Genomic DNA, 15,824 nt, shown 5'->3' with positions numbered 1-15,824 from the left:
GTGGTGAGATGGATCAGATGGGAAGGACAACATCTGGACACACCCAGAAAACTCAAAATTGTATTGAAGGGCATTTAAAATAGGAACAAAATCCATTGAAAAGTAGGAACATTCAACTAAGAATAGTGACATCTAGTTAGCATAACATTAGAATATCAAATAGCACAGAACTCTACCCGCTACCAGTAGGAATGTGGGATACTACTCAAAAACACATTTTTAAAAAAACAGAGAGTGATAAAAATGATAGAAAAATATAAAAAAAAATAAGCAAATTATCAAAGAGATGGTGTAAAATCTATAAACTTTAATGAACTGCATTGAAAAATTCTACTAGTTAAGGTAGTTTATTTTTGCTTCAGAAAAATGGAAATGTAAGATTTGTTTCCTCTTTCTTTAAATAAATGCTGTCACTAGTACGTTGGTCATAAAATGTGGTTTTATGTGTAATAGTTAGCTTCGAAAATCAGATATGATGAGGAGGATTCAGAAAATTGTTAGGAGGGATAAATCAAGTCTGAAAATAGGGGCTCAAAGTAAAGAATGTGCCTTTTCTTCAGTACGGACTGAGTCTTTTTTCTGCTATAGAAGTGAATATAGGGGATCATTGTCTTCTTAAAATTAGATGAAAAGATTTGTAAGTTGTTGCAATAGTTCTCATCCTATCAAATACAACAAAATCAATACCATATAGTTGAAAATTAGCAAAAGCAGACACTTTTTATTGAAACACATATTAATTGAAGTTGCATGAAACATAGCAACACACAAGTATTCAATGTGTTTCTTACAGGTAGAAAGACCACCATGACTTCTATAGGATGTAACAATCTGCAACCTCTAACCTTGAACATTAATGTAACTCTAAACATGAACCCAAGACTAACCCTAAATCTAAATCTAATCCTAAACAACCTAAAAACCACAGCTCTGACCCTAAACTAAATCTTATTTCTAAATTTAACCTTAACCATAATTCTAACATTTAACAATAGCTGTTAACATCTAATTTCAAATCTAACTATAACATTGCCCATAAACATAATCTGGATCTTAATTCTAAGCTTGTTTGTATATACTGTTCTACTCCTAAAATTAATGGTTTAGACAAATGGTACAATGGCATTTGGCCTAATGACGTTTCCCTTATTGTTACATTCAGTCAATACATGTTCAAACAAAAGGACTTGAAGAAACTACTTTTGATCAAACTGACCTCAGACAGGTAACTTATTCCACAGAATTTTCATCATTCTTACCTTTAGATCTTTGTATGAATCCCGTCTGACCCAATTGCTTTTCACATCTTCAGTTTTACAGGTTTTTAAGAAAAAAATGGTTTTGATTAACTTCTGGTACTGGAATAATTCAATCTCTTACATTTCTCTCTCCTAATTTCTTTTCTGAAAACCGAGCAGAACTATTTCATTTTATTTTGCTTTAATTTGTTTACTGGGGTAGTACACTGAACACTATGTGTTCAGTATTTGCCTTTTCTTTCCTAACCTTTACAGATTCCCTTCTATTAACTGTATGTAAAATCAGGGACAGTTGCAGTACACAAAAAAATCCAAAAGGAAAAAACATACCTTAGCTCCTCCAGCGAACTGAACCAGGAACTGACAGTTGTAGTGTTAAATGCTGAAGATATACAAGCAGTAAGATTTCTGTACCTTGTGAATACAGTTTGCTCAATTTATGTTCAAAGCAGTGTAGTATAGTGCATTCAGCTTTTTGCTCTGCTTGTATATCTTCAGCATTTAACACTATAGCTGCCGGTTCCTGGTTGAGTTTGCTGGAGGAGTTAAGGTGTGAATTTCCTTTTGGAACTGTATGTAAAATGTTTTATACTCTTCCTAACCTGCTTGCTATTCATTTCTCAGGCTATGCCTTTGATTTTTATATATTTTTTCCTTCAGCTTCAGCTGATATTGTTGTCTGTCTTGTTTTTAGTTTCTTTATTTTTCACTGATACCCCATACCTTTTCTTTCCCATGCCTGCTACCACTTGATGGAATCAAACCTTTTGTTCTCTAAAGTTCCTAATGACCAATATATACTTACCATGCTGTATTTGGAAGTGAGTTCTTAGAGCAGTGATTGTTTAGGTCTACAGATTCATCAGAGTCACAGTGTACTTCGGCCGTAGCCTGTAATGAGCCTTGAACTTCTGTCATACTGTACACCTGTTGAAGAGTGACTGGTACCATTAGATTTCCTGGGGCCTCACCCAGGAATGGCACTGTATTCTTGAGCTGGTCATAGCTAGGAAGACTTTTGTCATATTTATTAGCTTCTTCTTGGCTAGTGTATGGAGTTGACGAGCTGAAAGAAAGACGGAAAGATGAATCATTAATGCACAACATATTTATAATTACTATATTAATTTTCAACACGTCATATTATAAGGGAGTCAGAAAATAAAATGTAACCATATTTGACTTCATATTTTCTGCACTCTCAATAATTTATTCCTGCTTGCTTGATTGACTGGAAAGTTAGACGGTTGTAAATTTTATTTACTATGAATGCATGTCGACTCAATTAAATTAATTTAGCAGTACTTATTTTATTGAAAGACTACTGACAACACAGATCATAAATCCACTCTAAGAATTTCCTAGGTGGTAACCTGAGACTAGTTCATATAAATGCAGCAACTACCACTTACCCCAATTTTATGATATGCAGTTGGTGTATGCAACAAGATAGGTAGAACAAAGTGATTCTCAGTGTTGTTGAAAAAGGTAAGTCATCACCGGTGTATAAGCTATTGCATTCAAAGAGCTAAAATGTTAAGCCTTTGTTTAAACTACCCAAGGATGGTATTTCTTGCACATCTGTTAGCAAGGCTTTTCAAAGGGGTCTATATCAGATCATTGAAATGTCTCATTATCGAATGCCATAACATCAAACTGCAAAACCCGAACCCTAACAATATCAAAACCTCAAAACAGTGAATTTTTTTTCCCAGGGAAAAAATTTGCTGTTCCAAGAAACACACACACACCACAAGCACACTAAAAATCAGCAATCCACACACATACATTTACAAGTTACATCTAACCCTACACTGCAATGCACATACACTACTATCTATCCACTTACCTTAACCCAGACCCTAACCCTAAGGTCCATCACTATCGCACACTTACCTCACCCGCGCCATAACCCTAACTCACTTAACCCACCCCTAACCCCAAATTCTGTCACAATCGCACACTTACCTGATCCGTGCCCTAACCCTAACTCACCCAACCTGTGCCCTAACCCAAACATCCGCACAATCATAAACTTACCTTAACCCAACCTGTAACTTTCCACCATATTGCTGAAAACAGTGTAGCCACAACAACGGCCAACCGAATTCTTTCCCTAGGAAAAAATTTGGTTTTGTGCAGCTTTGCTGTTTTTAGCATTTGCGATATTGGGTTCGATATTAGATCACTCGAAATTCTGCCGTTTTGATGATCTAATATAGACCCTTTTCAAAGAGTTGTTTCATATATGGAATGTAGAACATCAGCAACAAGTCTCATAGCATATGGGACTAGTAGCCACAGTTAAATGAATGATCTAAAGCTCAATGGAAAGTTTGCTGGCAGTAAATCTTTAAAATATGTGACAACTGATTTACAAGGAAGATAATGGTGACGGTAAGCTAACTTCTTGTGCTGAAACAAACAGGTGGTTTGATACCTTTCAATGGACCAACATAGGAATTTAAAAAAAAACTGTCTGATTTAATTACATATATCCTTTTATAAGCAGTGTCCCAATATCAGAACACTGGCATCTTTAATAGTAAAAAGTGACCCAATATAACTTTTGAAGGCAGGGCGATGCATTTGCTGAAATCAAACCACAGCAGTGACACAGAAAGGATAACAATATTTCTGTATTCGATAATGTAAGTTTGGGAGTGTATTTCTTGGAAGTTAACGAACGTAAAATAGATATGTAAAGAAAACAAATTGAGAAAACTGACTGAAGGTCCACAGAGTACAAAAAATCTTTAGCGAACAAACCAATGTAGACCACCACAATCCTTCGATAAAACACTAATTTAATTTAACAAGGCAAAATTCAACAAGCAGTTTTTAACACAGATAAGCGTTTTCGGGCTCTGCCCTTCTTCAGATGAAATAAAAACAATCTTAACCACATTTAAATACCTAATTCAAAACCATTTCCAACCAATCAAAATTTATACTGCACCCTCCTGTCTTTGAGGGCAGGTTTCATAGGAACAAATTCATTTAGTCCTGGTGTCCTATGGGCTAAACATATTTTCAAAAATAGAGGTTACAATGAGAGGTTAATAGCAAGTGAATTAAGTCAGGGTAATACACATAGAAAATCTGTATCTACATTTAAGACAATTTCATCAGAAGAGCAACATGGCCATAAATTTGCATTTAATAGAATGGCATTCACGTATAGTAGTAATATATATGGTGTATGTGACATCATCAAGAAAAATTGGCATATACTTTTATCTGATGATAAAATAAAAGAAATAGTAGGGATAGAACCCAAATTTGGATTTAGAAGAAATAAAAATCTGAAAGATATTTTAACACAAGAAAAGAGTAACCATAAGAAAAGTTCCATTTGTCAAGTAGGTACAAAACCATGTGGGCTATGCAAGGCATGCCACTGTATTAATAAAGAGACTGTTTTTAAGCATCCGGTAACAGGGAAATTATTTTATTTTAAAGCAAAAGCCAATTGTAGAACAAAGAATATAATTTATTTAGCTGAGTGTCAGCAATACAAACCATTTTACGTGGGAAAAACAAATAATATGTTTAAAGTTAGAATTTTGCAACATCTTTCATGCATAAGAACTAGTAATATGCACAATGCACTTTATAAACATATAGAAATAAATAATGACCATCAGTTTAGATTTAGAGCTATTGAAAATGTATTTCCTAGTATAAGAAAGGGTAGCTTAGTAGATGCCACTGAGAGAGAAGAAGCAAAGTGGATAATTGAGCTTTTAGCCCATAGGACACCAGGACTAAATGAATTTGTTCCTATGAAACCCACCCTCAAAGACAGGAGGGTGCAGTATAAATTTTGATTGGTTGGAAATGGTTTTGAATTAGGTATTTAAATGTGATTAAGATTGTTTTTATTTCATCTGAAGAAGGGCAGAGCCCGAAAGCGCTTATCTGTGTTAAAAACTGCTTGTTGAATTTTGCCTTGTTATATTAAATTAGTGTTTTATCGAAGGATTGTGGTAGTCTACATTGGTTTGTTCGGTAAAATACATATGTGCTCCAGACATTTGTCAAATTGCCATTCTGTACAACAGAAATGGAAAATATCTTATGGAAATAGATTTACATGGGTTCCTATCAGATAGTCGAACTTCTGCAAGTTTGAACCTCGTATGGTCGAGACCATACGTTCGAATTTGCAGAAGTTCAAGTGTTTCAATGAAAATCTCTGTAAGGGGAGGTTTCCGTTTTGTTCAATGTGGTGCGATCTCGGAGTTGGTTTATTTAAGTAACGGGGGGTGTGGAGGGGACAGAGCTTACAACAGTTTATTTTGTTTTGTTTTCTTTTTTTTTTTTTATCCATAGTCAAAGTTATTTAACTTCAAACAGGATAGTTCGAACATTCTGTGTTCGAAGTTATTAAACTTTGACTATGTGATATAGACCTGATTTACATGTTATTATGTGCAATCATGATTAGGACCAAGGATTGCCTACCGGATTTATGTTTTCCATATGATATAGACCTGATTTACATGTTATTAGGCACTATCATGATTATGACCAAGGATTGCCTACCAGATTTATGTTTTCCATCTGCCATATATTTATCCCAATAATTTTAGATTCACCCAGGACTCCAAACTGTTTGTTGTTTAAGAATCCAGAGCAAAACCGTCACCAACAAGGGCAAAGTCAACCATGGACTAAGTAAACTTCCAACGCCAAAGTAAAATGTAAGGGTCTATATCAGAACATCGAAGTATTAAAACTTCGAATGTTCTGATATCAAACACTATTCAGCGAACGCTAAGAATAGTGAAGCTGCAACACAGCAAATTCTTTCCTTGGGAAAGAATTTGTTTGGCCGTTTATGTGGCTCTGCTATTCTTAGCGCTGTGGTGGAAAGTTGCAGGTTGGGTTCAGGTAAGTGTGCGATTGTTTGTACATTAGGGTTAGGGGTGGGTTAAGTGAGTTAGGTTTAGGGCGCAGGTTAGGTGAGTGTGCGATAGTGACGGACCTTAGGGTTTGGGTTTGGGTTAAGGTAAGTGGGTAGATAGTAGTGTATGTTTAGTTTAGTGTAGCATTAGATGTAGGAATTTAAGTGTATGTGTGTGGTTGCTATTTGTTTGATGTGCTTGTGTTGTGTGTATGTGTTTCACAGCAGTGAATTTTTTCCATGGGAAAAAATTCTCTGTTCTGAATGTTCGATATTTTCATGTATAGATGTTTTGGGGCTGATGAAATAGCGTTTGCTATTTTCATCTTTCTATATCGTGATATAAACGCAAATGTAAAGCCAAATGTTTATTGCTTTTAATGGTTAAGCACTTTCGTCCATCACCGTGGACTTCTTCAGAACAGTCTGGTATTTTATTTACACTCAAAGTTTTTTATTGACTATATATGGCTTTTTACACAGACTGTATGTACTTTATAGAAATGAACTGTTTGTTTTTAAATCTTTTACTTGTCTTCTTATGGAATGTTATCCTATTTTCACTTTAAAATTTCAGTATTAATTGTTTCTAATTAAAGGAAGCTCATCCGATTGGTTTTCAAATGTGACTAAAAAGGAGGGGCATGTACATAAAATGTATATAAAATGTATATTATTTAAAAAAAATCTTTGTTCTGAAGAAGTCCACAGTGATGGGCAAAAGCACTTAACCATTAAAAGCAATAAATGTTTGGCTTTACAGTTTACTTAGTCTGTGGTTGCCTTTGCCCTTGTTGATGATGGTTTTGTTGTAGATTTTTAGTTGTTTGGTTGGAACCGATTGTTGGTGCACTTGTTTGGGTTACTTGTTCTATTCATAGGTTCATAGGTTCATAGGTTGGTACTAGGCTATCGGCCCTAGGGCCTATACAAGCCTAGCCATAACAATTCCCTGGCTATTTCTTCCCACACTATTTACTTCCCTGGACCCCTGTCTAGCAGGGCGACTGATGTGATCCCTGGGATGAATTTCCTATCTCCCATCCAATCATCAAGGTTCCTTTTGAAGAGGGCCAAAGAGGCGCTCTGCTTGACATGTACGGGCAGTCTATTCCACAGTCTGGGGAGTCTCTGGGTCAGGAACCTATCCCTCCAGCATGTTTTGTTTATTGTGATGACAAGGTTTAGATCCCTGGAGCATGTGGCTCTGAGGGATTGGGATTTCTTTAAGTGTAGCACGTCCAATAGCTCTGGGTTTGACATGGCCTTGTATGTTAAGCAGAGATCGCCTCAGAGTAGACGATATGCGACAGTATAGCTGGAGTTTTTTAAGGTGGTCAGCATAGGGCATCTGCTTTAGGCCTGTTATTCTTTTAGTGATGTATTTCTGCGGCCTTTCCAGTTGTTGCAGCTGTCTTGAGAGGTGCATACCAAATGGGGTTTTGTATTCAATAATGGATCTAATGAGAGATGAGTACAGTGGGACAATGGCCTCCTTTTTTCTGGATGAGAAGCCCTTAGTCATGATGTGTGCCACATACAAGGATTTCCTGACTGTTATGGTGATGTGGCTATCGAAGGTGAGACCACTGTCCACCTGTGTCCCTAGGTCTCTTATCACAATTTCGGTGTTTAGTGTACTGCCACCTATGTTGTATTTCACAGGTACATGTTTTTTCCCAAAGGGGCTAACCATACATTTCTTGGCATTGAGCTTGAGCCCATGGCTCTGGCACCAAGCATCTGTTTCTGTAAGGCCCTTTTGTAGACTATCCACATCATTTGGGGATTCAATAATGGTTCCCAGTTTGCAGTCATCTGCAAACTTTGTTAGCCAGAGTCCCTTAGCGTTGGCCTGTACTTCAGAGAAGTAGATGCCAAACAAGAGAGGTCCCAGAACTGAACCCTGAGGTACTCCACTTGTCACTTGTCTGGAGCTGGATTTGGAGTCAGCTAGTTTTACAGTGTGGATTCTGTCAGTAAGCCAGCTGGCAACCCATTGAGTAACGTAGGGATTAATGCCCTGCTTAGTAAGTTTATCTATGATTCCAGAGTGGGGGGTGGTGTCAAAGGCCTTGGCGAGGTCCAGATAGGCTGTGTGGACTGCCTTACCCTCATCCACAGCTCTGGAGACTGATTCGAAGAAGTCAATCAGGTGCAGGAGACAAGATCGGCCCTTCATGAACCCAAACTGGTTGGGGTTTAGTGTTTTAGGGTTGCCAATGTCTTTGTTTATAAGTTCCATGATAATATGTTCCATGGCCTTGCAGATCAGGCTTGTCAGACTGATGGGCCGGTAGTTCCCGTGATCCAAGGTGGATCTTCCCTTGTGGAGAGGGATAACTGTAGCTGTGCACCACTCAGTGGGCATGAAGCCTGAGGTGAGGGTATGATTAAACATGACACTTAGGTGAGGTGCCAGTTCATTTTGTAGTTCATGTAGTACGCAGTCTGGGGTGTCATCTGATCCCATGGATGCTATATTCTTAGCTTTGGAGAGTGTGTTTTTTACCTGTGTGGCTATTATTACTGGAATTTGTAAATCTTCCGGTATTGAGATGGGCTATTTAGGGGGTGAGGGGGGTGAAGTTGGCACTGAATTGATCTTCCAGGATACTGGCACTATCCTTGGGATCAGTATATTTAATGCCATTCTGTTGTAGCTCAGAGCAGATCTGAGCATTGCCATTTAGATTCTTGACATAGTTATAGAATGCCTTGTGGTTGTCTTTGGAATCTTGGGCGATTTTATTTTTGTAACTAGCTTTGGAGGATTTTATGAGGGATCTCAGCTTCTTACTGAGGCTGGTAAGGGAGCTTTCTGCATCCTGGGATTTTCTTCTTTTCTGCAACAGTTTCTTCCTTTTGTTGTAAAGTTTGTTTATGGCAGGGGACCACCAGATTGGCTTCCTTTTTTTGGAGGAGAGCATCTTGGTTCTATTTGGGATGGCACGATTCATGCATGAGTGGATGTGCTCATAGAGTGCCTTAGTGAAGGACTCAGCAGTCGAACTTTCAGTTCTTCTCTGCATGGGTGTCATGAAGTTTGTTACTTCTGACTTGAGTAGCATGAAGCTAGCTTTGGAGAAGTTTTTTTATGGAGGTTTCCTTACTGGGGGGTGGGGTTGGGATGTGGATGTTAAGGGTGATTAGCTTATGGTCTAACCTGACCAATGAGGGGGTGACCATAGGTGTGGAGCATCGATTTCCCATGTTAGTAATGACCAGGTCTAGGATATTGGAGCCCCTGGTGGGACTATGGATTAGTTGATCCAGGGCATTGGAATTTATGAATTCCAAGGACCGTTGGGCAAAGGTGTTGGTACACGAGTAGTTTTCCCAATTAATGGCAGGGTAGTTGAAATCACCCAGTATTTGGGTGTTTGGTTATATATTAATATTTTCCAGTATGTTTAGAATGGTGTAGTGAGAACCTTGGGGCATGGTGGGGGATCTGTAGCAAGCTACAATTTTGATTACAGTCTTACCTAGTGTTAGTGTCACCTGGAGAATTTCAGATGCATTGTGTTGGGCAACTAACCTGGTAGTGTGGATATCCTTGGTGAATATAGACACTTCTCCACCTTTAGTGTTTCAATCCTGATTTGGTGGCTAAAAAGTGTGGTAAGAGTTGTAGCCTGGTATTGCAGGGGTGCTCTCTGGAGCCTTGAACCAGGTCTCAGTTACTGCACAGATATTGATGTTCTCCATTTTTAGGAGTGCCTTGAGAGAGTGCATTTTGAGGTTTAGACTTCTAGCATTGAGTATCATTACTTTCAGATTTTGCATGCTTGTACCTGTTACGGTGGTGGTTTTGTCCTTTGAACTTTGCCTGAAAAAGGCACTATAGGGGTGGCAAGATCCTTAGCCAGTAACCTAAATCCCAGTTTAGGAGCTATTGTCAAACTTTTGGTCCTTTTGAGGTCAAGGTTAACATTATGAATGTAAAGTAGTTTAGGAGAAGAGGTATAAATTTAAAATCCAGAATGTTTTCATCCTCATGTATTTTTATTTAAATTACTTTTAATTTAAGGAACACACTCTTTGACTCTGTGTTTCACTCACAGAAATTATAATTCTCAAAGAAATTATAGTTCTTAAAGAGAACCAGATTATTTAGTAAATTAAACACTGCACACATTGTTAGTCTATATAAGACAGAGTGTAGTGAAATAGTTTTTAGATTGTTTTTGTAATAAAGTATTTTACAGTACTACATCTTTTGTACAGTATCGTTATATTTCTAGCTAACCAAGCAGCAGTAGAAGAAAAAGGCAATACTATATTTAAGTATAGACCTCATGAAGGATTTATAAGAGGGAGCTAATATTTGACCAGACCAATATGAGATACCTGACAAAACTAAATAAATTACTCAAAAGACTTTCTGATCACAACATAGAGTGCAGACTTGATGTTAACAGTGCATAGGGAGTGATTAACAATTGTTAAGCATCCTTCTAAGTGTTGTTAAGGTCAGGTCTCATTCTAGTGCTGAACCATGATATAATTTAACCATGTTTTTGAGCATAATCACAGGGCTCCATGTATTACAAACATACTGTGATCAAAGCTTAAGCCTTTTAGAAATCCTCAACAGTATTTCATGTCATCATTGTTTAAGCAATGATTGCATATTTGTAAAATGTTCACTGTACCTATTTGGAATTTTGACAACTAAAAGTTTGCTATTGGACAAATTCATCCAATTCAGCAGTAAAATATAACAATAGCCCATGGCTGGGTGTGGGTAATGCTGGATTTACCCACGACTGGCATGGTTTGGTCACAAGGATGAAGGTTGAATATCGGAAGGTTCAATATCAGAAGCCTGCTATTGATTCAACCTCAAAGTCTGTATAAAATCAGGAAATGGACATGCCCTCTTCCCCCTAAGGGTATGTAATCTTGCAGTTAGAAATAACGAACACCAAAACCAAGTAAAAAATATATGAAGAGGATCACCAAAGGAACACTGCAGCACTAAATCCAGAAAATGTACTGAAAAAAGTTAAGTGCTTTCATCAAAATCACAAGACTTCATCACAACAAGAACATACAAAAAATGCCATATTTAAATACCCTAACCCTTACAGCCATTGGTTGACAAAGCAAACATCATTTCCTATAAAATAACAGTTTAAAAAGACAATAACACATAATCACAGTAACTGCCCACTACAACACACCAATTGCCACCTACCAACCACATAGACATTAATGCATTATGTATTGAAGCATGATTTAAAACACAGATCTTGAATAAAATCACATTAAAAAAAGCTGATTTTAGTTTTAATACAGAACTAATGGATAACTTGTCATTGAGCCCAGGTGGCTGATATGCATTTAATTTAATCTGCCACTTGAGCTCTACATATTCTAGGAAGTCATCGTTGGGCCCCCGTCGTGGACCCAGGTCTACTTGTTCAAGTACAAAAAATTTAAAATAATGTGTCGGGTGTACCTTTATATGCTTAAATAAAGCATTGGTTTCTTTATTTTTTAGTATATCATAGTTGTGTTGATATATTCTTTGTCTGAAGGCTCTGGTTGTCTTCCCCACATAGCACCCCTCACATACCATACAGGTTGCAATATATACCACTCCCTTGGTGCAACAGTAACACTTCCTATTTGTAGTCATTTTACCATAGTTCCTGACTCTAATGGAATCATTGTCCAATATATAGGGGCATTGTCCACACCTCCCATATTTAAAAGTTCCACCTAGGCCTGCCTTTAACTTTTTCTTCTCCACCAGGCCTTTCAAGGAGGTGCCCTTTTTGTAAACCACAACAGGTTTTTCCCCCAACCTTTTGTTGATCTTCTCATCCAAACAAAAAAATGGTCCAAAAATCATAAATGATGCTTCTAATGTTAAAAAAATCCCAGTGAAGGGCAGGACACATGCCCTAGTGAAACTGTCAGTTTTGACGAAACCAGAGGTTCTATTCAAACCTTCAGGCTTCTCCAAGAGTGTAGAATAAATACCCCCAGCTCTTTTTGATTTGACTTCTTCAGCTATGTCATTGACAAAGTTAAAGGGGTAACCTCTTTTCTGCAACATTCCCATTAGGACATCACATTCCTTAACAAAATCGTCCTGGTCAGACACCATTCTGGCAAATCTCATGTATTGCCCTTGACAATGGATTTTTTTCTGATGCAGAGGGTGGCAACTCTCAAAATGCAACAAAGAGTTAGAATAGGTAGGTTTTCTATAAAGGTGCGAAGTAAACCGACCCTTAAAGTGATCTTTCTTAATAGTAACATCCAGGTAATTCAAGGTGTCAAGGTCCTTGGTCATGGTAAATTTCAAAAAGTTGGTAGTGTTGTTGATGTAAACGAAGAACCTATTCAGATCATCTTCGCTCCCATGCCAAAATAAGACCATATCATCCAGGTATCGTCCATATAATACCCACATGTCCTTGAATTCAGAGTTCACTACATAGAGGTCTTCCCACTGTGCTAATACAATGTTAGCAAATGACGGTGCGCAACATGCGCCCATTGCCACCCCTTGCACCTGCTTGAATAAATGCCCCTCAAAAGTGATAAAGTTGTTGTCCAAAACCATTTCCATACAGGACCTGATAGTAAGGATAGTGTCATGGTTCAATGTACTATTTAAGCATAAATAGTCATAGAATCATTCTAGTCCAACATCATGGGGTATTACTGAGAAGAGGACACAGATGTCAGTGGTAACCAAGATCAAGTCCTCGTGGTACATACTGTTCTTAACTTTAGACAGAAAGTCCCAGGAGTCCTTGATCACCAGGTCTCTGTTATCAAGGGTGTGCTTAACAGTGTTGTCAATATATTTAGCCAAACTGAAGGTCTTAGAAGCTTTTGCGTCGACAATCGGTCATAAGGCGGGGTCAGAGATACTCTTATGTATTTTAGGAATTCCAAAAATGGTAAGAATCCTAGAATGCTTAGTTTCCAAAAATCTAGAAGTTTCTACAGTAATTTGCTCATTGAGTAAAAGTTGTTCAATGTCTAAATCTATACACCTGTAGGATATATTCAACTCATTTTTGGAAACCTCTGTGCATGTGTCACTGTACAATAAGTCAGTCATTTTACTATTGTAATCACACACATCCATGATAACAATTCCTCCTCCCTTATCCGGTTTCATAATCCTGATTTCATTATTCTCCAAAATATCACGGGGCAATGTAGTTTCTTGCCTAGTTAAATTATTGGCCCCATTATTATCAAGAAGTTTTTTGTTATTATTTTTAGCACCCACTTTTCTGAATTCATTTTCACAAAGGGTTTCATACATTTGTACTGTCGGGTGCATAGGGAGAATGAAAGTACTTGGTCTATTTAATCGGCCTAGATTCCCCTGCAACATGCATTGTCCAGCCCCCTCTTGTGTAAAAAAGAGTTCTAAATTCAACTTCCTAGTGAATAATTTAAACTCCAAAATAGTATTGATAATGTCGCTACCAGTTGTTGGCACAAAGTTGAGCCCTTTTGAGAACAGTTCTGCCCGATCAATACTCACAGTTGTCCTACTATAATTGTAAATGCTGAAATCATGCTCAAGATTCTTCACAATGGTACATTCATACATCCCATCCTTCATTGGTATCATTCATTACCTCCAATACTGTTGTTGTTGTTGTTGTTGTCTCCCCTTCCTCCATTGATTCTGATAATTCACTTGTCCATACCCACCATTCCCTTGTCTCCCTCCCTCTGATTCATCAATCGCTGGGATCTCCTCAGAGGCGGTGGTTCTAAAGGGGCATTGTCATTCACTGAATCTACCACATCATCATCTCCATTAATTACATTTACCTCTTCACATCTTTCAGCCCGCCTAGCTTGTTGGCCCAGGGGTGGGTCAGAGTATGCCCTCCCCTCATCATAATCAGTTTTATCCCTGAACAGTTTTCTTTCTTTCCTTTTTTGCAATTGCAGCAAGTCATTATCAACACTTTTAAATAAATTATTAAATTTAACCAACCTATGTTCAAATAATAAAACAAGCTTAATTTCAGCATCAAGTTTGTTAATGTCCTTTAAAATAGCAGCCATTTTCTTATAGTTATCAGTGATAAAAATGTTTAACAACTCATAACCTTGCTTATTGAAGCAGTTCTTTAAGTCCTGGTGTAACTGGGAGTCCTTAATAAGCCCAGTTGGATATTTCCATGTCCGAAGGCCCTTGGGAATCTGCTCTCTCCTTACACACTCGTGCAGATATTCATTTTCCAATTGCAAATGTTTGTACCTAAATAAAGCTTCCTTAAAACCCCGAAATTGTTGCTTGAGACTGCTGTGTTGGTTGGTAGCATTCATATTCTGTCCATCAAAAATAATTCCATTCCTGAACCATTGCTCAACCAAAACTGATGGCATGTTGTCATTACATACATCTAGCATGTTGCTAGATGCTAGTCTACCCCCATTTATGTTACTGCTGCCTGCCAGATCTCGTTCATAGGAGTGATTGTTAGAATTAGTGCTCCTTTGTGCTGGAGTAATTATTGAGGTGTCAGGACTGGATATACCAGTATTGTTGAGCCCCTGACTATGATGATCCACTAATTGACCCAGAAGTGACTCTACCTTAGCAGAAAGCCTAGCAACAGTAGATGCAAGTGTTGCCACCATTTGAGGAATAATGTTCAAGTCCATGCTGCCAGTGCTACCGGGTTGCTCCCCTCCATCCATGACTAAAACATATAAATGCAGCAACTACCACTTACCCCAATTTTATGATATGCAGTTGATGTCTGCAACAAGATAGGTAGAACAAGGTGATCCTCAGTGTTGTTGAAAAAGGTAAGTCATCATCGGTGTATTAGCTATTGCATTCAAAGAGCTAAAATGTTAAGCCTTTGTTTAAACTCCCCAAGGATGGTATTTCTTGCACATCTGTTAGGAAGGCTTTTCAAAGAGTTGTTTCATATATGGAATGTAGAACATCAGCAACAAGTCTCATAGCATATGGGACTAGTAGCCACGGTTAAATGAATGATCTAAAGCTCAATGGAAAGTTTGCTGGCAGTAAATCTTTAAAATATGTGACAACTGATTTACAAGGAAGATAATGGAGACAGTAAGCTAACTTCTTGTGCTGAAACAAACAGGTGGTTTGATACCTTTCAATGGACCAACATAGGAATTTAAAAAAAAACTGTCTGATTTAATTACATATATCTTTTTATAAGCAGTGTCCCAATATCAGAACACTGGCATCTTTAATAGTAAAAAGTGACCCAATATAACTTTTGAAGGCAGGGCGATGCATTTGCTGAAAACAAACCACAGCAGTGACCCAGAAAGGATAACAATATTTCTGTATTCGGTAATGTAAGTTTGGGAGTGTATTTGTTGGAAGTTAACAAATGTAAAATAGATATGTGCTCCAGACATTTGTCAAATTACCATTCTGTACAACAGAAATGGGAAATATCTTATGCAAATAGATTTACATGGGTTCCTATCAGATAGTCGAACTTCTGCAAGTTCGAACCTCATATGGTCAAGACCATAAGTTCGAATTTGCAGAAGCTCAAGCGTTTCAATGGAAATCTCTGTAAGGGGAGGTTTCCATTTTGTTCAATGTGGTGCGATCTCAGAGTTGTTATATTTAAGTAGCGGGGGGTGTGGGGGGCACAGCTTAC

At 37.7% G+C, this 15,824-nt stretch overlaps 1 protein-coding gene across 3 annotated transcripts in view; it reads right to left on the bottom strand.

Annotated features, from left to right (window-relative positions):
• The window catches only part of BSND (barttin CLCNK type accessory subunit beta), a 216,891-nt gene that overhangs the window by 15,061 nt on the left and 186,006 nt on the right, over window positions 1–15,824 (bottom strand). For all 3 annotated transcript variants that reach the window (XM_044085506.1, XM_044085504.1, XM_044085503.1), the window contains exon 3: window positions 2,065–2,325. In XM_044085506.1, the coding sequence (XP_043941441.1) occupies window positions 2,065–2,325 (261 nt within the window). The remainder of the gene's footprint in view (window positions 1–2,064; window positions 2,326–15,824) is intronic.

The sequence above is a fragment of the Protopterus annectens genome, chromosome 10.part0 (assembly GCF_019279795.1).
Source record: "Protopterus annectens isolate FY-2018-M chromosome 10.part0, PAN1.0, whole genome shotgun sequence".
Lineage (NCBI taxonomy): Eukaryota > Metazoa > Chordata > Ceratodontiformes > Protopteridae > Protopterus > Protopterus annectens.
Note: the sequence above shows the minus strand (reverse complement) of the source record. Positions and strands in the feature narration are given on the sequence as shown.